Below are 26,713 nucleotides of genomic sequence, written 5' to 3'. Positions count from 1 at the left end.
ATTTTCTTCTCCTTTATTTCTCCATTGTCAGTAGTTGATAGATGTCCATCATGACCTCTCTCTCCTTCTATCAGATGATGCTACAGGCGGGTCATTACGATCCAGATGCAATTCGAAGCTGTGCTGAGAAAGTTGCTGTTCATTGGCAACAGCTGATGCTGAAGATGGAGGACCGCCTGAAGCTGGTCAATGCGTCAGTGGCCTTCTACAAGACATCTGAACAGGTGCACCTCAAACACACTCCTCACATGCTTACTGTTTGTGTGTTTTTACATCAAAACCTGAAAACAACTCTTTGTGAGTCTGTGCAGGTGTGCAGTGTGTTGGAGAGCCTGGAGCAGGAGTATCGTCGGGAGGAAGACTGGTGTGGCACACATGATAAACTGGGAAGTTCATCCGACAGCGACCACCTCCTACCTCTGATCAGTAAACACCTGGAACAGAAAGAAGCCTTCCTCAAGGTGATTTCTCACTGTGAGAAAGAACAAAGCAGGCTGCTGGGTTTTTTAGGATTTATGAGTTAAGTAATAACATAAGCAGATGATTCCATGATATTTTACAGATCTAATAAATGCACAGAATTAACTCCAAATTTGGATGAAAATCACCAGCATTAAGCTGCTGTATGGGGTTTGATGACTCTGAATGTCCCTGACAGCACCTTCTCTCAGACATGTAACCTGAGCTTCACTCCCAGATATTTACTGATTTGTCTCTTGTGTCCTTATTTCAAAACTTACAGAACTGTTAGTGGCAACATGCAAACTCACTTTTAGAAGGATCAAAGTGTCTTGAAGAAAAATACTATCAGCATTGCCTTTGGTTATTGATTAATAACATCATAGTGTATGTGTGTTCAGTATGCCTTTATGCAGAATTTTGAGTTTATGCAGCTCTGGAAACATACCATGGAGAATCACATGCGAGTTAAAATAATCAATTTAACAGCAACACGAAGGAAATAAACCAAACCCAGCAGAGTTTAGTCAAACTGGGTTGAACATATCACATATGGGTGTTGCACAGCAAAAACTCTGATATTCAGTCAAAGAAAGTGAAGTCCTTGCTTGTGTGTGCGTCCTTTTGCACTGTGTCAGTGTGTTTAACCTCTGTGTTGGTGTATTCCAGGCGTGCACTCTGGCCCGCAGGAACGCAGAGGTATTTCTGAAGTACATTCACAGAAACAATGTGAGCATGCCTGGAGCTGCCAGTCACACCAGGGGACCTGAGCAACAGGTCAAAGGTCAGTGTATTTTACACTTTATATAAACCTGATTAATGCAGACTTGATGAACATACTGCTATCATTTATTTAAATCTATAATTTGGCTTTTTTGTATGTGTATTGCCTCCAGTTGGACGTAGTATATCATAATGTCTTTGACAGCTGAGTTGGAGAAGGTTGTGGTACAGTTAGGAAAGGAGCTCTGTGTTTATCGTAGCTGTTGTGTGTTTTTGTGTGCAGCCATTCTGAACGAGCTGCTGCAGAGAGAGAACAGAGTCCTTCATTTCTGGACATTAAAGAAACGACGGCTGGACCAGTGTCAGCAGTACCTGGTGTTTGAACGCAGTGCCAAACAGGTCAGTGTGTGAAATACAGAGAATGACTGCTGGCTGCAGGTTCAGCTCTGAGGGAATGTAAAGACACGAGAGTCATTGCATCTGGGACTGAGTTCAACAGACCAGTAACATTTTATATTAATCTTTGTTAATAAATAGTAAATTCATAGTTAAACTTTAGTTGGTAGTCTTAATTGTAGTAAACAAAGAATAAAATGATAATAGTTAAAAGGTTTTGGATGGTTATTGTAAAGGTGCAGATAGTGAAGCTGTAAACATTATTTGGATCAAGGTTTTTATTATTATTATTATCCAGCTAAAAGTGTCACAGAGATTTAAATTCTCTTTTTCAAGCTGGACCTGACTGAGAGGGCAGTAGAGATGTAACAACTATAAATGCAATCAAATACAACACCAATACAACTGTGAATACAACTGCCACACCCTACAAACAAGTGAATACAAACGATCAAACAGATACAAGTCTAAATGAGTTTAGTGGAAGATTAAGAGCAACAAAGAAATGTTTTCTCGATCCTTTCACGCTGAGTTCAACTCTCCCAAAGTTAGCAGCTCCTTCTGTAAATTTTTCAGAAATTTCAGAAAACTATATCTCAGGGTCAGAGGTCAAGTTTACTAAAAATCTTGTGAATAGAATAGCTCAATAAGGAGGTCATGTTGGATTTTTAAACTGTGTATTTTCTAAGGAAGGATTTTTTTTTCTTTTTGCAGGTTTCTCAGTGGTGCAGTGTAATCTGTAACTATGCCGGTGCCACTGTTTCAATCATGTGACAAAATGACATTCAAAGCTTTCCCAATTTGCATTCAGTGAATTTTCAGGCCAGGGCACAGTTTGATAGCAGAAGTGTTAAAAGATGTTCCACTTTTGTTTTCTGGCTTTTCTGTGAACGTGGTTTGAGATGTTCTGTCAGCATCGCTGCAGTTTGTAGTCTAAACAACGATGAGGTTCAGAGGACCGGCTCAAATGGTGCAAAGATTGAAGTGTTTGATTTTTTTGATTATTTGTTACCAATTACAAATGAGGTGGTCATGTATAGTGACATGACAGTGCAAGTTAGAATACATTGTGATTAATAGAGCATTCGCACAATCAGGCTCAATAAATTATGTTCACTTCTGGTGTCACGTGTTTCAGTGTGACCCTGCAGGCAGGGATTTTTATTTATTTATTTTTTACATTGATAAGCATTTGTGGCCTCTGTGAAATGTAAAATCTCAGTTTTAAAGTGATTTTGAAGGTTACTCAGTTTTTCCAAAAGAAATTATAACCATGGAGTCTGAAACTCACGCGGCTGCATCACTGGAAGCAAAGCTGTTTTTAGGCCTAGCATAATAACTGTACTCATTTCATTATGCCGTTGGAAGGACACAGAAAAACAAGCAAACAAAAAAAAAGGTGTTTCACTTGCAAACAGCCTTCTGGGATGGATAAAACAGGTCTGAGAATTTGCTGGCTGTATATGTAATAGCTCATCTGAATAGTCACTCTAGTAACTCAGCTTTAAATCCTATTTCCATTGCATATAGCATATAAAAGCATAAATGTTATTGAGTATAATATGAGTCAAAAACCCCTATGGTCATAAAGGAATGTCCAACTATAGTTCTTTCCATAATAATACCAGTCCCAGACAGTGACAGTATTCTCACTGGTTTATATTTATATGATTTTAACATTTCTTATTCCTGGTTCTTCCTTAGCCATGTGCTTTGGAATTGACATGGTAAAAAAAGTCACTGAGGCTCATACACACCCTGTTAAGATCTACTGAGCCCTGGTAGTTATTTGTTCTAGAAAAGGTACTTCCAGGCAATTTGTGCCACCTAAAGATTCCACTGCCAGGAGGCGAAGGGGGAGCGCTTGTGGCCGCCAGTATTTTTTAAACATGGTTAATGTAAAGTGTTTTTATGAGAGCAAATTCAAAAGATGAAGTATCAGCTTTATGTGTAGTGATTCTTCATTGTTGTATGCAGGCATTGGACTGGATCCAAGAGACAGGTGAAGTTTACCTGGCCACACACACCTCACCTGGTGACAGCAGTGAGGAAACACAGCAGCTCCTCAATGACTACCATCATTTCAGAATTACTGCCAAAGTACGTCGTGTGTGTGTGTGTGTGTGTGTGTGTGTGTGTGTGTGTGTGTGTGTGTGTGTGTGTGTGTGTGTGTGTGTGTGTGTGTGTGTGAGAGAGAGTGTGAGTGTGAAACAGAGAGAGAGAGAGAGAAGATGAGCTGCTGGCAGCTGTATTTAGTCTCCAAGAAACATGAAGTAAGTGGATAAAATTTGTAAAAAGTGTATCTCCTTGCACTAACCCAATTAGTTCCAACACTGGTACATTCCTGTAAGCTTTGATTTGTAAATGTGTGGATTGAACTTTAATCTTCTACCTCCTGTTAAGCACACAATAGCATGAAGTTAGCAGAACTTAGTACAATAAAACAGCTGCTTGTTGATGGGAAGTATTTCCTTCTCCTTCAATATAATGAAAGGTTTGAGGAAAGAGCCAAAGACTTTTAAAGAGATTTTTTTTAAAATTTATTTTACTGTGTTAATGTTAGGGTTCATATCTACCCCTTTGTCCATGGCCAAAGAAGGATGGCTAATAATAATATCAGAGGATGAGTAGTGTCTTCACTACTTCTGATGAGGTGAAACAAGCCGAACACTCAGGATGAGCAGCATTTCCTGGTGGAACATGGAAAAATGTTACATTTACTGATAAATCCAACTTAGAGAGGAAGGTGATCTGGAATTGAACACCTGCAGTGAATCATCGCCAACCTGATAGAAGAGAAGCAGCACTCCATTCTTCAGAGACATGCTCCACCCACTGGTTTAATCTTTGTGGAGAAGGATTCATACTACAGTGGGATAATGAGCCCAAACTCAGCCAAAGCACTCAAAGTGCTTTATACAGAATGCTTCATTCACCCATTCACATTAGGGTTTAATATTTTTCCCGAAAATGACATGAATCAAATCCCGGGAAATGACGAGCCATTTCCCGGGAATCCCGGGAAAAAGTTTATTTATTTATTTATTTTAATTAGGCCTTCTGTAGCCTGTGTCGGCCTTAACCTATTGTGATATTGTAGAGGTAGCTTTCCAGCTATGTCCTGTTATGCCCAGTAGGGGGTAACGTTGGCTTGATTAACGCAATAAAACCTACATCTCAGCATTCGAGTGCTCGAGCTATGCGGTGTTGTATCGTTCCTCAACACTCCCTTAACAAATATAATTAGAATATTCCTCCATTGTACATGGAATTATACCAAGCTATTTTACAACTGCTGGTGCAAAACAATACGGTTCATCTCCACAGCATTGATAAAGGCTCAGCCACGCTGTCGTGGCGACATCTGTTGCACTATATCTCCACCAGTGGAACGCTGTAATAGTCATTGAAAAGTTAACTACCGTACTACACTATAATATGACATAACACAGGGCCTTGAATAATGCACTACGACTTGGTCATTGCCATTCTGGCAACAGCAAATTTATAAAACCGTGTCTGAGGGTTAAAGTAGGTTCGCTGTGAATCGTCTTTTGAAAAACTGGCCAATCCTTATAGCCTAAAAAATATACATTTTACTCAACTCCATTTTAAAAGCGAAATATGTTAAAGTAATCTATTTCATGATAATTTCTTCACACATTAGGCCCGTATCCTAATTCATGATTGTTAGTAAGCGGATGCAAACGAGGAAAAGAAACACTCGAAGTTAAACAGATATTTCTTTATTGTTCAGGGCAGGCATATTTTATAGGCTATATAATGCAATATAACAATATATAATAATATAAAATTATATAATACAAAATACCTTAGGGTAAACACATTGCCTACGATTTCAACAAATTAAAGAGGAAAAAAGCACAACTGTGTAATACCTCTATTAAAACGCTTGAGATGAAGGCTGAAGCCTTAAACGGAGGCTGAACGTGCCTGAAATGAAGAGTAATGCTTTTCGTATTAAACGAACCCTTCTCTCAATATTTCCTTAAATTTAACATTCTGAAGCTTTCTTTTCTTTCTGAAAGTCAAATCGACGCGCGCGACTTTTTTCCCGGTTTCCCGTCTAACGTTTCCCGGGAAACGGGAAATGGTTCTAATCGCATTTCCCGGGAATCCCGGGTCCCGGGATTAAACCCTAATTCACATATTCAAGTTTTTCCTACACTTAAGTGCTTTCTAACACACACATTCAAACTTTGATGAACCCATTGGAGAGCAAGGATAGTTTGGCATGCAGACTGGCGCAGCCAGGGATCGAACCCCCAGCCTTCCAATTAGTAGATGACCCTGAGTTACAGCCACCCCATATGGAGGGACATAGAATATCAGTGACACCGCCACTTTTGTAATCTGTGTGTCTGACAACATCCCGCAGCAAACCAAGGAGAAGGTGAAGCTGTTGATTCAGCTGGCAGACAACCTGGTGGAGAAGGGGCACGCCCATGTGTCGGAGCTGAAGCGCTGGGTTAGCACGGTAGACCGCAGGTACCGGGACTTTTCCATACGAATGTCCAAATACCAGGAGAGCCTGGAGAGGAGCCTGGGGGTCAGCTCTGAGGTGAAAACAGAAACACACACTTTTCCAGCTTGTAGTTCTTCCTCATGTTGATATATCATATAGCTTAAACTGATTCCAACTGATTTGATCCTAGAAAAAGCTTCTGATTATTGGGGGAAATGATGTTCTGTGTGCAGGATAACAAAGACCTGGAGTTGGACACTATCCCAGCCAGCCTAACAGATGACCCAGAGGTCAAACTGCGTGACCCCAACCACGAGATCAATGAGGAGAAGAGGAAGTCTGCTAGGAAAAAAGAGTGAGTGCAGGAAGAAATGAGGGAATAGAGGAAGAGAAGTCTGAACCTTTCTGGGTTGTGATTGTATGTGTGAATGTTAGATAGAAACCACTTACATGTAGGAAGTGCTTGTATGACTGTGTGTGAATGACTGTATAAAGCTCTGAGTGCTCATTTAGAGTAGAAAAGCACTATATAAGAACCAGTCCATTTGGTGTGTGTATGTAAACAGTTGGGCCTGGGTCTGTTGCTTACTGAGGCTTGGCCCCTGTGGGACATGGTTGTGGAGGGTGGGAGTTACCTCTCCCCACCGCTCCCCACTAATTGTTGCTGCCTCCCCTGGGATGGAGGTGCCTGTAGGTCCCAGGGTGCATGGCTGGATGTCTTAGCGTGGCTGTTGGCCCGCTCCTTTAGGGGTTGCTGTGGTCTGGGGGTGGCTCGAGCCTCTTCGGCGGGGGGCCTCGGGGCCGCATTCTCAGTTTGTGCTTGCCATTTAGACGTGGGGCCTCTCCTCTTTCCTCCTCTGGGGTGTGCACGCAGTTCCCATCGGGATGTGTGGCCTCAGGTCTTCTGAGGCCACACAGAGAACAAGGGGACAGAGCAGGTACATATATATATATATATATGTATATATATATGTATGTATATATATATATATATATATATATATATATATATATATATATATATATATATATGTCTGTATGTGTACCTGCTCTGTCCCTTTATTTCTTCTGTTTTCTGTTTTATCTCAGGTTCATCATGGCAGAGCTCCTACAGACAGAGAAGACGTATGTCAGAGACCTTCAGGAGTGTCTGGAGGTGAGAAAAAGTCTTTTGTTTTTTTGCACTTACTTATGTTTCTACTGTCTGCCGACTGCTCTGTGTGCCTGGCAGACGTACCTGTGGGAGATGACCAACGGTGTGGAGGAGGTTCCACCAGGCATCGCCAACAAAGAGCACATCATTTTTGGCAACATGCAGGAGATCTATGATTTCCACAGCAAGTGAGTGACGTTTAGATCAGGTTCACTGTCTGTGTTGGACTGTCAGTTTTTCAATCTGTTTGAACCTATTTTAAACATATCTGAAACCCAGTGTGGGATTGTCACATCACGTACTTACATATTAGTACTGTAAGGGCATGTGATCAAAGTTAAGGAATGCCAGAAAATTATCAGGATTATTTCAGGCATCTCACATTTTTTTTGCATGGCTTTCAAACTTAAAAATATTTCTGTGATTTTCTCTCACTGGTCAAAACCCCTAAGAGGGAATTCTCAAATTTTTTATATACTGTGTGTCTTTGGGTTTGCTTTCATAGGCAGTTTACAAACTCCCCAACTTTCCCTGAGGAACTTCTCATACTTATTCACACCATTTAGATATTAGATAAACTTGGTTTCAGACATCACCATTATAATCAATTTAATATCTTTCTTATTTTGAAGTCTCAAGTATTTTAAAGTAGAAATGTAGAGTTTATTTGTTTGTGTCTTTACAGCATTTTCCTGAAGGAGCTGGTAAACTATGAGCAGCTTCCAGAAGATGTGGGTCACTGCTTTGTCACCTGGGTGAGAGTTACAATGTGCAGACAAAGACTTGACACTAGGACTCATATTCACAAAGCTTCCTAGTAGTGCGAGTATTGGAATTTTAAGTTAGGTCTTAGGCTTTCTGGGAAAGAAAAGATAAAGGTTATTCATGCATTTATAGAACAGTTTAGCCCTTAAATTTACTCTTTGTAAAACCCTTCTTAAAAAGAACTATCTTCCTTCTATACTATATTTTAGATATAACTATCTAAACTGAATTAACACTGCCCGTGTCATCGCTGACTTCTGGCAACAGCGCAAGTAAAATAACTGTAAGAACCCTATGTTGGTGAGAAGCACAATGTCTCAACTTTCAGAAACCATTTTTTCCAATTATTCCAATACGACAAACTATTGCGTAATTAATTAACTAACGGTGGTTAAAGACTGTTAGAGTGGCAAATTCAGTTTTAGTTATACAGCACCAAATCCCACCAACAGTCACCTCAAAGCACTTTTAAATGTAAGGTAAAGACCCTACAATAATGGAGAGAAAACCCCATCAGGTGACCCCCTATGAGCAAGTACTTGGCGATAGTAGGAAGGAGAAACTCCCCTTTGACAGGAAGAAACCTCTGGCAGAACCAGGCTCAGGGAGGGGCAGTCATCTGCCACAACCAGTTGGGGTGGGGGTGTTATGTTGAACAGATATAAACTGAAGTTGAAATGAGGCTGTACTCTTGTGTAATACCACGCTAAACCACAAAATGGTGCAGCAAGTCAGTGCAGCACCCAGTCTGCCCTGACTCCAATACCAGGAAGCTAGGTAGCTTTTGAGTGCTGGAGTCAGGGCAGAATTATTCAAGCTAGTATTAGCTAAACTTTTCTGTGGAGCTCTTTCCATAGTTAGCTGACTTCTTTTGATAGGTCGAAGAGCTCAGGCTGTACAGTTTTTAGCTTATCCTGCTGAAGGACTGATGAACTCGTGCCATGATGAGGCTCCTGTCGTCCATCTGCCTGTCTGTCCACAATTCACAAGAAGCACAGTGATCACCTAATGACTCTACAACCAAAGGTCATATTTGTCATTTTACAGGCACAGTTTCACAAGAATTACTGCTCTTCCGAGAGTATTAGTCATGTTTTAGTGAAACTTGCTCACAATGATCAACTAATAGATCTTCATCAAATTGTGCTGAAGGTCAAATTCTCTGTTGTTTTAAAAGCAGTAACATGTAAACTGTGATGGATTGTGAGCTAAATGAGCTACTATGTTATTGATGTTCTGGTTAAAAACAAGAATACAATTAGTTAAATGTCATATATATATGTATATATATATATATATATATATATATAGAGAGAGAGAGAGAGAGAGAGAGAGATAAAAAAAAATGAATGAAGTATATATCTGCCACCTTGTGGTGAAAGTTTTATATATGTGCATTTAAGAAAACTCCTAAAGCTTCTTTTATTGTACTGCATTTCCCCTCCACTGAGGGGTATGCAACCTGTGCACCTATCCAAAAAATCCACAGCATGTGCCTCAAGGACATGATACTGTGCTTGAGTCGAATGCTGATTGGTTGACAACTGGGGCAAAACAGGGAAGGAAGCGATACTGGAGTGCACCATGAACAGGACAAGCATGAAAAAGCATCAGAGATAAAATCATGAGAAGTACAGAGAGTGGCTGCAGTGAACAGTTTCTATTGGTTTAAAACTCAGTTTCACTTCAGCTCTTTGTGTAACTTTGCTCTTCTCCACGGCTGAAGAACAGCAACAACAGCACAAACCCTCAGTTTTTGACACTGAACCCGACTAATAGTCACTACATATAGACAAAGGTCTGGAAAGCCGTCCTTAGGCCAACACAAAAACATGAAAACTCCATACAGTGAAAACTGTTAGGAGTGATGAAAGGAGGATTAAGAGTTTCTTAGGCAAAGCAAAGAAAAAAGGAAGGAGAAATATTCCCCAAACTTAATGACAGTGATTGCAGGTTAGATGGTGCAGTGATAATGATTGTGCTTGATCTCTTTAGATATTTGCTCATATGTCTTAATCAGTGCAATAACACCAAAGTGATCATCACAACATGACATTTACTGCAGTGCAGCAGTGATGACTTCTGTCTGTTCACCAACAGATTGTTGACACACAATTATTGATTGAAGCTTCCCCTGTACTAAATATGCCAGCATGGTCAATACATACACAAACACATAACTGTCAGCATGTGAATTTACCTTGATGTTTAATAATTTATAGTATTCATAATTCTTACCAGACCGAATTCTGTGATTAGATCTGCTAATGTCACTGCCCACTCAGCTTATCATCACACAGACTTTTTTCTCAAGCAATGTTGTCACATAGCTTTTACCTCCTCCCTGATGTAAAAGTTACTCTGTGTCTAATCACTCATAAATCTTTGTAGTCCAAGTTAAGAGCTGTCTGAGAGGATTCTCAGAATCTGAATGCCAGCAGTGATCGGTCTGAATAAGCAGGTTGGACTTGAACAGAGAATCATGACATAAACTTGTGAATGTGATGTGTTACATCTTCTCCTCTCCTGTTTTCCAGGCCGATAAGTTCCACATATATGTGGATTACTGCAAGAACAAACCAGACTCCAGCCAGCTCATACTGGAGCATGCAGGCACCTTCTTTGATGTGAGTAAAATTGCATCACAACATAAAAGTAAAATGAGGTAATATAAAAAAAATGTTATACCTGCTGTAACAATGATTATCTGCATCAGCTCTGTTAAAGTATGCATTTTATTTAAACGAAGTAAAAGGCAGCATAAAAAATGCTCAAACTGACACATTTGACTATTTTTGGACAAAGCTCGACTCTCATGTGGGCAACACATAAAAAAAAAAATGGGACCTAGCTAAAGTTGTGTAACAATGGCTCTGTTCCCTGGAAGCCTCTCTCTGGAGCTGTCATATACAGTACTAAAGCCTGCAGTGACAAAACGTCTGCTGTGAAAAAGGTTCAGCAGGTTTAGCTTAACTGACAATAAAAGAGCTTTCCAGGAGTACATATGGGGGGGGGTTCACTACCCTGTGAAATACTATGTCAAATTACAAAGAAGTTGATTTGTGGATTTGATCTTCTACAGCACATAATATAATTAAAAGATTAAGAAAATCTGCAGGCCCTGCAACAGGCTGGCGACCTGTTCAGGGTGTACCCTGCCTCTCGCCGTATGACAGCTGGGATAGGCTCCAGCCCCCCCGCGACCCTTAACAGGATGTGCGGAAGCGAATGGATGGATGGATGGATGGATGGAAGAAAATCTGCAGATATTTCTTTAAGCATGGGACAAGACTGGCCTTCAGGCAGCACTGTATTAAAAAGCACTTCTGAAAACCATCATTAATAAACATAATTCATCAATGTATTCACAGGCTCTACCATACAAAGAAAAACAGATAACACCTTTTCTGCTCAGATGGACTGAAGTAAATTGGAAAACTACCCTGTGGAGGGTTAAAATTCAAAACCCAACATTTGTGAAGTCTGTAGGTGCATTATTATTATTATTATTATTATTATTATTATTATTATTATTATTATCAATACTACTACTACTACTAATAATAATAATACAAATAGGGGCCTTTCTATGTAAAACTTTGTACAGTATGTTAATAACAGGATTTTAAAGTGGATTCTGAATTTCACCAGAACCAGTGAATGGATGTGAGAATAACTGTGATATATGAACGCCAGCTAGTTTTTGTTTTCAGCCTGGCCAGTGTGTTCTACAGCAATTAGAGATGGGCTATGGAAGACTGAGATATGCACATGAAAAGTGAGTTACAACAATCAAGGTGGGAGAAAATTAAAGTGTGTAATAAAAGTTCTAGATAATTGAATAACAATACAGGTTTGACTTTTGGCAATATTTCTGAGGTGAAGGAAACAAGACTGGATGAGCTTTGAGATTGAAAACTTCAGAAGTTGGTCAAAGATAACACCAGTGTTCTTAGCAGATGATTTGATGTTACTGGTGAGGGGGCCAATGTACTGACCTCCTTAGAGAAAGGCCAAACACAAGAACCTCGGTTTTTCTGGAATTGAGATGGAGGAAATTTGAATTAATCCAATCACTAATGGCAGAGAAGCATTCACTGAGGCAGAAGAGGCTGCTGAGGTTGTTGGGCATAAAAGAAAAGTATCATCTGCATAGCAATAATACAAGACTCCATTAAAACCATTAAGCAGATGGCCCGGGGGTGGCATACATAAAGAAAACAGAAATGGATTGAACACAGGGGTGTTCTCCCATCACTCGCGAACAAGACCCTCCACATGGGGCAGCAACTCATCTGTCAGCCGGAGTGGGTACTCCACCCTTTTCCGGCTGAAGACATGGCCTCAGATTTAGAGGTGCTAAATCTCATACCAGCTGCTTCACACTTGGCTGCAAACTGTTCCAGTGTGACCTGGAGGCCTCCACCTGATGAAGTCAACTGGACTGCATCATCCGCAAAAAGCAGAGATGAGATTCTGAGGCCACCAAGGCAGAACCCTTCTGCCATTTGGCTACGCCTAGAAATTCTGTCCATAAACATTATGAACAGAATCAGTGACAAAGGGCAGCCCTGGCAGAGTCCAACACCCACAAGAAATGAGACTTATTGCCTGCTATATGGACCATGATCTCACTGCAGTTGTACAGGGATTGAATGGTCCCTCAACAATGAGCCAGACACCTCATACTCCCTCAGTTCTCCCGAGGGATGTGGTCAAAGACAGCCCTAGCCTTCCAGAGCCTTTCAGGAACTCAGGGTGAATCTCATCCACACCAGGGCCCCTGCCACCAAGGAATTGTTTAACCATCATAGTGACTTCACCCCATTGTCACAGATGCATCTCACCCCGAGTGTATCACTGCTTACACGAGTCCTGACCTGTTGCTCTTTGCTGCGTGTCTTCCCCCATCTCTCCTCCCACCTTCCTGTCTCTCTACACTGTTGAATAAAGCTGCTATGACCAAAGCAGACTGAGGGGTCTGAAGGGAAGATGTTCTTGCATCTTTTATGAGTTGGTGGAGTGTGCTTAGTAATTTCTTCATGTGGAGATAGTGAACATGGAAATTTGTATTTTTCACTTGTGTTCAGCTTTTCTACACTCTCTTCTGTGGTGACAGATGTGATTGGAGATCCAAGGGGAAGAATTGCTGACTGAATCTGACTTCTAACAGAACTACACTATCCAGAATTGATGAACATACAATATTAAACTAATTAACTAAGTCACACTGGAAAAGAGAGCTGAAAATCTAGCTGCCGAGTGCTCATTAACCGTGTAACAGCGGGCAGTCGCTGCCGATACACCTGTTACCTGCCCTTACTTGCTGTGAACAGCTGGTTAACGCAGAGCACATCACCGCTAAGACGTCTAATCAAACACATTTTGATTTACTGTAATTACACAACCATTTATCCTATTGGAAAAATTCAAATGGTTTGTGAAAGCTGAGAAATTGCGCTTCACACCAATCATAGGGTTATTACGGTAATTGTTGTCGAAAATGAGTTGGTGAACTTCTGTCTAGTAGTGATGGAAAGAATACTTGAAATAGAATACTTGAAACCCCAATAGTTTGTGTAAAGGTGATCTTGTTTTAAAAGTTCAGGGTGTTTGAGGAATGATGCAAAGTTGTCCACAGACAGAATGTCTTTATTCCTGCAGTGGCCCTTAAGCCAAATGTGCAGTTGACACAGACGGCTAAACTTTATATCCCTAAAACAATGGCGTGGCAGTGGACCAGCGATGATGCACTGCTTTCCGGTGTCCAGCATACTGCCCAAGAGGTGCACAAAGTCTTCTTTGAGGGCCTCTGACTGTGGATGTTTTAAGTCATTTGTGCCGATGTGGACAACTATTGCTGAGGCTTGATGGTGGGTTGCAGGGTGTAGAGCAGATCTGGGAGTTTGGCTTAGTTCTGTTTGGGTCACATCTCATCAGCCAGAGACAGATGATTGGCTGTCCTCTAGCGGTGCCTCAACCAGACCAGGGGAGTGTGGTATCGCTGTGAGGAGCCAGGACTAAGCACTGAGTGGAGGGCAGCTTCCCTAATGTAGGCAGCTGCTGTAATGTAGGCTGTAGGCATAGTGATGAAGGTTGTGAAATTCCTGTTTCATCAGCAGATGGTGCTGTTTGAACAAGTTGGGATTTCCACCAGTACAAACATTGGACATTTAACATGTTTAAAAACTTACATTTCTTCTGATGTTATTTTGGGTTTGCTGTTATTCTGTGTGCATGAGCAGGAAATTCAACAAAAACAAGGACTGGTTAACTCCATCTCCTCCTACCTCATCAAGCCAGTCCAGCGGATCACCAAATACCAACTACTGCTTAAGGTAGCTAAACAGGGAGCGACACGCATGCACACACGCACAAACACACACACACACACACACACACACACACACACACACACACACACACACACACACACACACACACACACACACACACACACACACACACACACACACACACAGAGGAAGAGAAAGAGAATTCAAGCCTCCACACTTTTATTCACATAATTATCCCCTTTGTCACATTTAATACCTCATCCTGTCCTCCTACAGGAGTTATTATCTTGCTGTGAGGAGGGTAAGGGGGAGATCAAAGATGGTTTGGAGGTGATGCTCAGTGTTCCTAAGAGAGCAAATGATGCCATGCATCTTGCCATGTTAGAGGGTAAGATACTGTCCTCACTCCACTTCCTACTAGACTTTATGTGAAACATGATTATTTATGTGCAAGTCTTCTTCAGGCTTTGAGGAGAACCTGGAGGTGCAGGGTGAGCTGATCCTGCAGGACAGTTTTCAGGTTTGGGATCCACGCTCACTGATCAGGAAGGGCCGGGACCGGCACCTCTTCCTGTTTGAGTTCTCTTTGGTCTTCAGCAAGGAGATCAAAGACTCAGCTGGCAGAACCAAGTATCAGTTCAAGAACAGACTACTAGTGAGTATGCACGTCCAGTAGCGGTTTTATGTATGTGCAATAGGTGTGGCTCTGCTGTTTTCACCATGTCTGTGCGTGGTTAGATGTATAAATAACTGCTGTGTGCTTTAATTAAACTTATTCTTGCCTTTCTTTAACTCTTCCCTCTTCCTTATTCTTCCTCTCCTGCAGACATCAGAGTTGGGGGTGACTGAGCACATTGAGGGTGACCCATGTAAATTTGCTCTGTGGTCAGGAAGAACACCTTCCTCTGATAATAAAACTTTGCTCAAAGTAAGTGAAAATTTAAAAAAGGGCTCTCTGGTTTACTGGAATGATAAAGGAATATTCAAATTGTGATTCTTCCAGGCATCCAGTATGGAAGCTAAACAGGAATGGATTAAGAACATCAGGGAGGTGATCCAGGAGAGAATGACTCACCTGAAGGGGGCGCTCAAGGAGCCACTTCACCTTCCCAAAACACCAGCACTGATCAAACCCAGGAATAATGCTAAGAGGTGAAGACGCAGCTACTTTTATACTTGATAGTGGAATTGGATTAGGAAAAGTGCAAAAGTAGTACTGCAGCATTTACAAACATACACTGATAGTGTCCCTGTATGAGAAACAAAGCTCCAGAAAAACAGATAAATTAATGCCTCAATTCAACATGATGTAAAAGCAGTCATTTACAGAATGTGACGTGAATTAATATTTCTGTTTTTATTAGCTCCTGTATTTATGTCCGTTTATATTAATCCAATTACAGATTTCAGTGTCACACCAGTTGTTATTTTAAAGTCTTCCAAAGACAGAAAATCCTGTAACTTTCCACAGCAGCAACCCACCCTGTGACATCACATGCACACTTACTGAATGCTCCTCCATAAAAAAATAAACCGTCCTGACTGACAGTATGATTCTTAGCTAGATTAGCTGCTTGCATTTTTGCAGTTATCTAGAGATCTCCTGATTGGATGCTGCCATTTCTGTTGGGAGCCTGGCATGTAACGATGGAAAGATGAATGGGTAAATAAATGAATTGAAACTTGAATACAATAGTAAATAAATAGTGGGATTGATGAGGTAAAGCACATTTTATATATTAAATGTTATTTATGGTGCATGTATTTGACTATTATTTACAGATCCATTTATATAAATTTTAGTCCTCAGTTCAAAACGCATTTTCTGCGAACTCTGTATATGGGGGGAAATTGCACAGGGATAAATTTCTCTTCATCATTTACTTAGGGAGCAGTTCAGTGTGCAGGGAGTCAGGCAATAATTCACCTCCACCTGAAAAAAAAGTGCTCTGCGCCTGTTAATATACTTCCATCTGTAGGCCTGTGTAAACCATTAATGCAACAAGAGTCAGGAAGCAAACCAGAAAGGACATGCAGAAGAGACTGAATGATGTAAAATATGTCTAAGAACGGAAACATCATCACTAAGACTATTTACATTTATGATTTTAAGTTGAGGGATTCCTTCTGACTGTACTGTGTGGTATGTGTTTGTTTGTTTTGGGGTTTTTCCAGGGAGGGAGGTGAAGATGGAGACAGCCAGGGAGATGGCAGTAGCCAACCAGACACCATTTCCATTGCATCCAGGACATCCCAGAACACGGTGGACAGCGACAAGGTAGGTAACAGTGGGCATTTAAGGAGGTGGAGGAAGCTGATGCTGATGAGCTGATGACCCACAGCTGTGTCAGAACTACAGGGTTTCCTGTGCAGCTTGAATGGGCAGAAGCAGGGGCTGGGTATGCTTCTGCAACTGGCAACAATACAGCGTGTGCACTGGCAGTTCTGAGACACATGCAGACCCATCACTGTGTGGGATACGGAATTGTTTAGTCTATGTATGTGAATGAGAAGTCATCAACAATGTTGCCAGAGAAGCAGTCATTTCTGAAAGCCCTGTTCAGCTTGTGTGCAGGCACCTGCACTGATACCTCCTACCACCCAGCCTCTCACATCAAAGTAAGGCCATAGTTGCACTTTTTTTTTGTTGGTTTAGCTGTGCTAAGGTGCAGGGATAATTAGAGGGAACACAGAAGTCCTTATTAAATTAGTTGGGAAAATGGTTTGATTCTATAGACTTGATTGACTTATTTAATTAAGTAGGGGAAACAGTAAAATACTGCCTGATCCTCAGGGCTAATGAAGTGTTCCATATTTTTAGTTGTATAATTTTTTCAAGCTTCTTCTGTTACAGAATGATGCTCATATTCACAAACAGACTGACTCGGTCTAAGCATTTCTAGGAAGGATGGTTAGCTTAAAAGTAAGCTAACATGCTGCATAAAGCACTTTGAGTGCTCGGCTGGAGTAGAAAAATGCTATATAAGAACTAGTCCAGGAAATGTAGTTGACCCTGTTGTTTGGTATGACATTGTTTCTAGAGGTTTAACAGTTGTCCCATGAAAATCCAATTGGCATAGAATGGAGAGCAGGTCCAACTGATGCAGGTAATCTCTGTTAAATCTCTTATCAATACAGTGAACATCTCTGTTAAAATCAGCTGGAAGCCATGCTTTAACCTACAAAATATGCAAAATACAGAATTACCCACATGCATGCTGACACTGTGTATATTCATTTGCATGTGTCCACCATGCTAGAACTTTGAGATTTGAAATGCCAAATATATTAATGTTGTGATCACTTTGGTTTTACTGCAGTGGGTCAGTCTCTCATGAAATCAATATTTCAATAAGCAACTATCATTCAGTGTTTGGAGAGCACACTGATGACACCCACATTGTTGCAGCTCATTTCTCAAGTTTTGTATCTCATGTTCTTATGATGGCAGGTTTACGTACATGTCAGCTATAATTGATCAAAGACTCAAATGGTAGACTTGCACAGTCTCCTTTCCATCTCCTCTGTATGATCACTTTTTTTCAGCCACAGTAGAGAGTGCAGGAAAAAAATCATGATGTCACTCAAAGGCAACCAACAGCTTTTAAGGTGGAGTATTTTGTTCTGTTCACTCCCAGAAACAATCAACATGCCCCAACAATATGACAACTTTGACCATTCAGTTAGTTTTTTTGCTGGATCTGTGCATGTTATACACTTTAGAGATGATCAGATCCTGTAAAGGCTCAAACCATATCTTCCCTTTCCACCATTTTTCCTGGTTAAGAAAGTCTTGAGCCTCTTAAAAGTCCTCTTCCCTTGTCCTAAAAGTTCTCCACCTTAGGAGTTCTCTACCATCTAACTAGGAATTTATTCTTAACTTCAAAAGGGAATTTTTTTTTTTTTTTAAGAAATTCTTTACCAGGATTAGCTCTTTGTATGAGGAAGCTTTGTGAATATGGGCTCATTAGCAAATAGTTTACAGGGCATAAAGTTTGTCTCTAATATTTCTACAGGACTTCCCTTCACGCTGCCACACACACACTGCTCCACACACTGCTCCACACACACACACACACACACACACACACACACACACACACACACACACACACACACACACACACACACACACACACCCTTGCACAACCCCATACAGTCATGGCCTCCTGCTGTAGTGTTACAGTGTGGCCTTTTCACCATGCAATCCTACGCCCACACGCTAGCCTGCCTCTAAATGTCAGCAGTACACATACAGAATGGCCCTAGCAGCGCTCCTTCTGAGTTCAGCATCTCAACTTTTTGCTCGACTTCCCTTCTTACTCTCCCATTTTCTATCTCTTTATTTTTGTCCCTGCTTCCGAGGGGCAGGGAGACACTTTGGGATCACTTTTCTGTCATTGTTCTGTCCGTCACTCTTTCAGTATCGCAGTAACCGTGCAGGCGACACGTTCTTTGGAACACTCTTGTTTTTGTCTTTATACACGCGCGTACTGTTCATGTATTCAGAATGAATACTGCAAGCAGCTATGCTGTAATCCTGCATACATGTGCTTTTTTTTATTGTGTGCGTGCCTGTCTCCCCACCTCTTCCTGTCCAAACATCATAATGAATTTTTCCAGTCCTTTTCTGAGTGTGGGTGTGTTGTTCTGGTGTGGTTTATTGTTTCTAGGATTTAGAAAACTCAAGTTTGCCTATTTTTGGGTTGTCCTCTGCTGTTTTGCTGAAAACATAAGAGAGGGGGAAAAAAAGCTTTTGTCTTAGTTTGTTTATTATATTTCACATTTCATATAGTGACCCAGCAGAGAGCAGCTGTGAGATTCACAGGCGTCTTTGTTTTACATTCTGTTTTGAATGAGTTTTTGCATTGAGTTGTAGAGCTCTTTTGTAATGTGACAAAATAAGGACAGTGGTGTGTATTTTTATGCCCTACATACAGGGAGCTAATTTTCTTTGCCTGATCTATTTCTTTTCTTCAAGTGCACATTTGTAGTTACTGGACTGCTGTTTTTCCCCAGAACACAGTGAAATGTGGTGTTTTTTGTCTAATGCTTCAAGGGTGATGGTGCTCTCTTTTCTTGTGTTCCCATGACTCTGCCGACCCTCAGGGATTTATTATCATACAAGTACACCAATCCCTTGTGTATTTTGGAGACAACTGTATTGAATCAGTGATCTAAGCAGGCATGTGGGTTTAGTGCAGAGCCATTCTTAAACTGTACTTATTGGTTCTCTGTTTAGAGAAAAAACACACGGTGGCTTTCCGCTCGAGCAATCTAAAAAACTAAAAGCTTTTTCATTTATAAATCACCAGGTTACTGTTTTCTTTCATACTTAATTTCATTATTTCATAGTCGATATGTTAAATGTGACTCAATTCATTAGAAAAGGTGCAGCTTGTTTGAATCTGTTACTCAGATAAAGGCAATTCCTATTTTTCTTTTGAAACTGTTTGCTTCAGTTGTGGAGCGTTCAGTGAGCCACTCACTGAAGAACTCGTGCGAGTGAATGACTGTAAGCAAGAGGTAGTGCCTACTAGTATAAGAAAAATTACTGGAAAAAAAGCCATGCAGTGTGCAAAGAACAGTTCTACCTTGTTTACCAATAGTATTCATACAGAACCAGTCAAACGTTTGGACACACGGGGTGAGTGTGTCCAAACTTCTCCAGAGGATCTTCATTCATACAAAAAGCATCTTTCCACACACATTCAAATGATTCCGAATTTCATTACATCCACAAGAGGGCAAATGGATCTGAAACATAAAAGCTTGTGTAGGTACATTTATCTACATACCTTCACACTGCAAATTGTAAGGAAGTAATTATTATAAGTTATAATATAAAACAATTATCTTTTCTTTAATGTGAAATGAGAAATTATCAAATCATCATGACCCTTCAGTGCACAAAGCTTGTACCACAAGTCTATTAATTATTCAACACCGCTGCCGTTTGCAGTTTCTTCCATCTGCTGACCAAAATCAGGTTGTCCCTCTCGCTGTTGCAGGGTTGGGTTGTAAACTTTACTGCGTGGAATTAGATTTTCATGGATGTCCTCAAACCTCTCTGTCGGGAGTCAGCAGCTGTTTTCTTGAACTGTTTCCAGAGTGTAACTGTTTGAGACATTTTAGTGGAATTGCTTGTGGCTAATAAGGTTATTAGTCTTAGCCGACCTACTTGCATAAAGCAAATCTAGTTAAACTAAGTCTGGTCTATTTTTTTACAAGTGAATATCTTAAAATGAAGTCAGGATCTTTTATAAGAAGATGTAACATCAGGAGCAGCGGTGGTCCCCTGCTATTATTTTTTATTTGCATTTGTATAGCTCACTCAGACACATGAGAGTACATGTGAAAGCTTCCCCAAAGCCAAGTGGCTGGGGGTGAACTGCCAGGCTGCTCAGGCTTGTAGAATAGCCAGAAGATTAAGTTCTACATCTGTACACAGCCGTTCTTCACACTGTCTACAAATTCCCATTTACAGTTGGTAAATTCCACAGCAATTTACAGTGCTCCGTACTTTAAAGTAGCTAATGCTGTTAAGTTGCTGTTACTGTAAAGCTCTTTTTGTTGTTCATAAAAAAAGAATGGGGGTGGAGGGGTAGGGGGAGACAGTAATGTGTTTTGACCTAACACCATTTAGCTTGTAGTTGCATTCCCTTCCAAATGTATTGGAACAATGAGACCAATCCAGTTATTTTTGCTGTAGGCCGAAAACATTTGGATTTGACATAAAAAAAATCAATATGAGACAGAAGATCAACATCTCAGCTTTTATTTCAGGGTATTTGCATCTGGGTCTGATACACATCTGGAAGATAGCAGCTTTTGTCTGAACCCACCCATTTTTCTTGAAAAGTATTGGAACAGATAAACTTTCACTGCAGCTTCTTTCATTTGTTGTTTTACTCCCTTCAGTCTCCTCTTTAGCAGCTGAAATGCTCCATAGGGTTTAAGTCTGGATATTGTGTAGGCCAGTCTGAAACCTTCCACTTCCAGCCTCTGATGAACTCCTTTGTGTTGTGTGTCATTGTCTTGCTGCATGATGAAGGCTCTCCCAGTCAGTTTGGTTGCATCTTTCTTTAAATTGACTGACAAAATGTTTCTATTATCTTCTGAGTTCATTGTACTGCTGCTACCATGCGTGACACATCAGTGAAGATTAATGAGCCCGTCCCAGAAGAAGCCATGCAAGCCCAAGCCATGATATCTCCTCCACTGTGTTTCACAGATGAACTCGTATGTTTGGGATCATGAGCATATCCTTTGTTTCTCCTTTCTGTCACCTTGGTAAAGGTTCATCTTTGTCTCATCGGTCCATAAAGCTTTGTCCCAGAATTCCTGAGGCTTGTCTCTGTACTTCTTGGCAAATTCCAGCCTGGCCTTCCTGTTCTTCTTGCTAATTAGTGGTTAGTGGTGGTTAGTCAAGTAATTATAGACTTTTGACAACTCCATGATGTTGAGTTCAGGGCAATGCAGATGCCAGACCATCTGTTACAGAATTCCTCCTATGGTTGAAGACGTTAGGACTTGTCAGCGCTTTGTTAGCAGATGGTTGAAATTAATTCTAATTCTATTTTAATTTTTCCTGAACCCTGAACTCATCATTGATATAACACACTCTATCATTAGATTTGAATTTGCTAGAATTTAGAGCTATATGATTAAAGCTACTACTTCATTTATGTTTTCTAGTCAGCTGTGCCCTAAGTTGTTCATATGCAACTAAGCAATGTCAAATACAGTTTGAAGGAAAACTGTCACCATATGTCTTTAAAGAAATGTTCATGAATTGTCATGTCACAAGTATTGAGCATATCTGTAAATTTATAGAGGTAAGAGAGCCCTGGGCTTGTCAGCAAGCTAATGCTAATTAGTGTGCTACTGTTAAATGCTAAAATACTTTGCTCACTTTCCAGTTGTGTGATGGTGAACAGAATGGCAATTCTTTTTGCATATAAACCAGAAGAGTTACACTTGCAGATCATCGTGTCCCAGAGTGCTGCTTCCTTCCACTAATGGGTTTGCAGGAATCATGTAAAAAGTGTACACAAAAAAAACATAATAATCCAGGTGTTCTATTGATTAGCTGCTAACAGCACCTCCTAGCTTGGAATATCCATCATCACGTCATAAGCACGAACTATCATGTTTTTAATGCAAGCCACCAACTACGACAACAGCAAGTGAGATTATTTTGCTGGGGTTTTATATGTATTAGGAAGCCCAAAATTGTCATTTGAGCTCAGTTTTTCCTCTTGCTAATTGCAGCGAATGAGTGAAATTCTCAGCCCGGTGCAAGACAACCTCAGCATTGTGCAGCGCCGGGCGATCAACTCCTGACTAGAACCCTGATAGGTATATCTTAACCCAAAACACAATTCCTCCTTCCTTTTTCAGGAAACTTTGCACTTTTGGTAAAATGAACATTTTAATTCAAGTTATTTAGTTCACCTTGTGATGCAGTTCATAATCATGGTGCCTCATTTAATGGATGTAACCAGGCAGTGGTTCTGGGAAAGCAGGTATGAATGCACGTTGTAGGAGGCAATGTTTTTGTCAAGCAACCTCTTAATTATTGCCCTTTCTTTTAAAAAAGGTACCAGTCAGAAGTGTGTCCAAACCTCTGACTGGTACTGGATTAGTAGCATTTTTTTCGTTCTAACAAAATGTCAACGTCACAAATGTGTGGTGTGTGACATTTTACACTGGAAAACTTTGCAAACAGTCATAACTGTTATTTTTCTTCTATCCATAAATTGAGCTGATCTTTTTCTAACCTTTATAGTTTCTGTTGTAAAGAGGTAATTTTGGTCATTTTAAGTGACAAGCCACTATTTTCTTAAAATGTTTTTGGTTACCTAAGTATGAGGGCATATACTATTGTCTAAAGGCCAGTGTACCTAGTTTGATTGAGAGAGGTCATCTCTGTAGTATTTTGTTCTCTCTAACATCTTGTTAGTCCTGTGAGTGGAATGTCTTTCTGTGGTGTTTCTTTGGTAGTCAGTGAGTCAACTGTAGGTTTAGACTGTGGTCCTTTTGTTTAAACGTTTGTGACTGATGACTTCGTCTTCATTGCTCCACTGTTACCACCCTATAGCTTAGAGCACAGCCACTTTTTTAGCGTGCGCTCTCACTTTTAGTGAATTATTTTTTTAGGTTTTTTTTTTTTTTATGTGTACTCACTCCACATATAGGATTGAACATATCACTGGTGATTGTTTTAATGTATTAAAGTGAAAAAAAAAAATCTATAGACCCACACTGTAAAAGGCCAGCTTACCTAAATGAATATAAAAATATAATAAATAACCCAGCTTTCCTCACTCTCCTTGCATCCTTGTTTCTGATGCTGCCACCCCAGCAAACTGTTCCTTTTTGTATAGTTCATCTATATTCAGGGACCAGTCTAGTTTGTTATCTAGATGCAAATCTTAATTTTTGGAAATCTACTATCATTTCCTTCATCTTAGAGGTGTTCATTATGAGGTGGTTTTTGTGACTGCAGTCACTGAAGTCTTTAACAGGATCCCTATATTCAGATTCCTGTCCATTCCTGATACACGCCACAATGTCATCTGAGTATTTGTGGATGTGGCAGGACTTGGATTGTACATGAAGTCTGCTGTATATAATGTGAAAAGGAATGGAGCCAGGACAGTCCCCTGTGGAGCCCCCGTGCAGCTCATTAATGTCCCAGAAACACATTTCCCCAACCTGACAAACTGTGGCCTTTCTGTGAGAGTCTGTGATCCAGGAAACAAAAAGAATCAATACCCGTCGCTGTGAGGTTGTCTTTGAGTATATTTGGTTGGATGGTATTGAAAGCGCTTGAAAAGTCAAAGAACATAACTGTCACATCAGTGCCAGATTCCTCCAGATGAGCTGGGGCTCAGTGAAGGATGTAGAGGACAGCATCATTTACTTCAATGTGTTGTTTGTATTCAAACTCCAGGGGATCAAGTTGGTCCTTGACCTCAACTGTCAGTGGATGTAGAATCAGCTGTTCCAAGGTTTTCATAATGTAAGGACCGGTCTGTAGTCATTTAGTTCAGCTGGACACTTTATTTTTGGTACAGGTACGATACAGGATGTGTTCCACAGTGCTGGCACCCGCCTCAGCTGTTAAAGATCCTGTTGACACAGTTAAGCAGCAGAGTCCTTAATTAACACAGAATGTGTCATCGGCGATACAACATATTTCAAATAGCCCACCGTTTGCAGCTTTCTGGCAATATATTGGATATTAAGTGCAATTTCTCAGCTTTCAGAAACCATTTAAATTTTTTTGATAGGACAGACCGCCACGTAACTACGGTAATCCAAAGTAAGGCTTTCAAAGGCAGGTAACAGGTGCATTGGTGGCGATGGCGCGGTGTTAAAAAGGATTAAGCAGCCTTGGACACACTTCATCTGGGCCAGGAGCATAGTCTTCCTAGCTCCAATCTCACCCCTGTCTCCAGGGGCGGGCTGGGGTTGAAATTCAGCCCGGGAGCTTGGTTTGGAGAGGCCTTTTATCCGATCGTACAACGGAGCAGCAAAAGGGGGAAAAAAGATCGTCAACCCCCCGTAGCTGGTGTCTTGCCCTTCACCTCTCCTACTGCTGTGCTGGCTGGGCTGCAGTGTTAATTTTGACAGCAAATTTTGATTTAGTTTTAGTCATAGTCTTTTGACGAAAATGTAATTTAGTTTTAGTTATAATTTAGTATCTGAATAGTTTTAGTTTTAGTCGACGAATTATCCTAAGAATATAGTCACTAAATCTACAGTCGATTTAGTCGACTAAAATATAAAGGGTGTAAAATGTAAATGCTTTTTCTTCAGCTCCCTTGAATTAGTCATTATACACACTTACACAAAATTAAACATTTATTCAAAGTTATGGAATATTATTAATAATATTAACATTAGCGTTTCACCTGCTTCCCACACACCTGATCATTAACACCACCTTACTGAGATAATCCGAGCGTTTTACAGCAGGACGCTCTGAAAGGTACAGGGCAGTGTTCAGGACTAAGATTATAAAGGCTAATCCACCGCGGTGTGGAGATTTTCTCTGAACACAAACTGGGAAAAACACTTTACCCTGCATGACATTAAAATGCTGACCTCTGCATGGAGATCTGGGTGACTGGTTTGCAGATGTCGTTTAAGATTTGTCGTGTTTTTACCCGAGATAGTCGCCCCACATGGTTTACACATCTTTTTTTTTTTTTGTCACAACATCAAAGGACAAATGTGTCCATACATCGGCTCTCCTCTTTCTCCCTGCTGACATTGTTTACATAACTCAGTTCTATTGGAAGTAAAGACAAATTACAGGCTAGTTTGGCCTTCTGTGTTTAGAGCAAATTTGTGCAACTGTGCGTTTGATTGGATGATTTTGGCCCATCTTGGGAAACCACCCGAATCTCCCAGTGGCCACCAGGCCCCTGCCCATCTCCGTGAAGGAGAAGGGTGGAGGAGCAGGTGTCAGGGGGAACGTAGCTGGCACATTAGAGATGCAAGGAGATGGGGTAGCTTTGATGGAGAGGCACACTTGTGGAGGAGAAGACTGAGTTCCCCAAGGTTCCATCTTTGGGCCCCTTCTTTTTAGTATTTATTTCCTTCCCTTTGGCTCAATTATCAGAAAACATAATGTGTCATTTCATTTTTATGCAGATGATTGTCAGATCTACTTACCACTGAAACGCAAAGACCCTAACTCCTTTAGACCTTTGTTAGAATGTCTTAAAGATATCAGAGTGTGGCTGGCTCTGAACTTCTTGGATTTTAATGGTAAGAAAACAAAGGTCATTATAATTGGGACAAGTGGCCCAGGTGTTCCACCATCTGACCTGGGTCCGCTTAGATCCTGTGTCAAAACAGTTATGACCAACCTTGGGGTAAAAATTGATGCAGCTTTTAAAATGGACAAGCAGATAAACACAGTGGTGAGAAATGGCTTCTTTCTCTTCTTTCTGCTTTCCAAAATTAAGTCTCTTTAAGTAGTTATTATTCTTATGTTGAGGAGGATAAGGACTGAAGAGCAGCAGTGGAAGTGGGTGTGACCACAGAGTCAAATCTATTAAAGAACTGATTGAGTTAATCAGCTCTTTCCACATCACCCATAAGTGGCTGTTGTTTCTTTGTGTTGTATCCAGAGATGTTACTGATTCCTCTCCACACCTCACAAATGCTGCATTGTAGATTCCTTTCTATCTTCTTTTTGTTTTGCACTTTTGTCATTTTCATTCTCTTCTTCAGCTCATGTTGCACCTGTTTGAGCTGTTCTTTGTCACCATCTCTAAAAGCTTCCTTTTTCTGGTTGAGGATGACTTTATGACACTTGTGATCCAGGGTTTATTATTGTGGAAACAGAGCACAGTTTGTGTAGTTATGACGGTCTCTCTACAGAAGTTGATGTACTCAGTAAAGCAATCAGCCTGT

At 40.6% G+C, this 26,713-nt stretch overlaps 1 protein-coding gene across 2 annotated transcripts in view; it reads left to right on the top strand.

The window, feature by feature from the left end:
* The window catches only part of kalrna (kalirin RhoGEF kinase a), a 239,733-nt gene that overhangs the window by 126,487 nt on the left and 86,533 nt on the right, over positions 1 to 26,713 (top strand). For both annotated transcript variants that reach the window (XM_030724389.1, XM_030724388.1), the window contains exons 22-38: positions 75 to 224; positions 312 to 461; positions 1,129 to 1,243; positions 1,466 to 1,581; positions 3,556 to 3,678; positions 5,978 to 6,160; positions 6,298 to 6,419; positions 7,154 to 7,220; positions 7,296 to 7,405; positions 7,903 to 7,972; positions 10,520 to 10,609; positions 14,228 to 14,320; positions 14,555 to 14,666; positions 14,743 to 14,933; positions 15,105 to 15,206; positions 15,282 to 15,430; positions 16,454 to 16,556. In XM_030724389.1, coding sequence (XP_030580249.1) covers positions 75 to 224; positions 312 to 461; positions 1,129 to 1,243; positions 1,466 to 1,581; positions 3,556 to 3,678; positions 5,978 to 6,160; positions 6,298 to 6,419; positions 7,154 to 7,220; positions 7,296 to 7,405; positions 7,903 to 7,972; positions 10,520 to 10,609; positions 14,228 to 14,320; positions 14,555 to 14,666; positions 14,743 to 14,933; positions 15,105 to 15,206; positions 15,282 to 15,430; positions 16,454 to 16,556 — 2,046 coding nt within the window. The remainder of the gene's footprint in view (positions 1 to 74; positions 225 to 311; positions 462 to 1,128; positions 1,244 to 1,465; positions 1,582 to 3,555; positions 3,679 to 5,977; positions 6,161 to 6,297; positions 6,420 to 7,153; positions 7,221 to 7,295; positions 7,406 to 7,902; positions 7,973 to 10,519; positions 10,610 to 14,227; positions 14,321 to 14,554; positions 14,667 to 14,742; positions 14,934 to 15,104; positions 15,207 to 15,281; positions 15,431 to 16,453; positions 16,557 to 26,713) is intronic.

Source organism: Archocentrus centrarchus, unplaced genomic scaffold, assembly GCF_007364275.1.
Source record: "Archocentrus centrarchus isolate MPI-CPG fArcCen1 unplaced genomic scaffold, fArcCen1 scaffold_36_ctg1, whole genome shotgun sequence".
Lineage (NCBI taxonomy): Eukaryota > Metazoa > Chordata > Actinopteri > Cichliformes > Cichlidae > Archocentrus > Archocentrus centrarchus.
The sequence above is the reverse complement of the archived record's forward strand: the minus strand, read 5'-3'. Positions and strand labels throughout refer to the sequence as shown.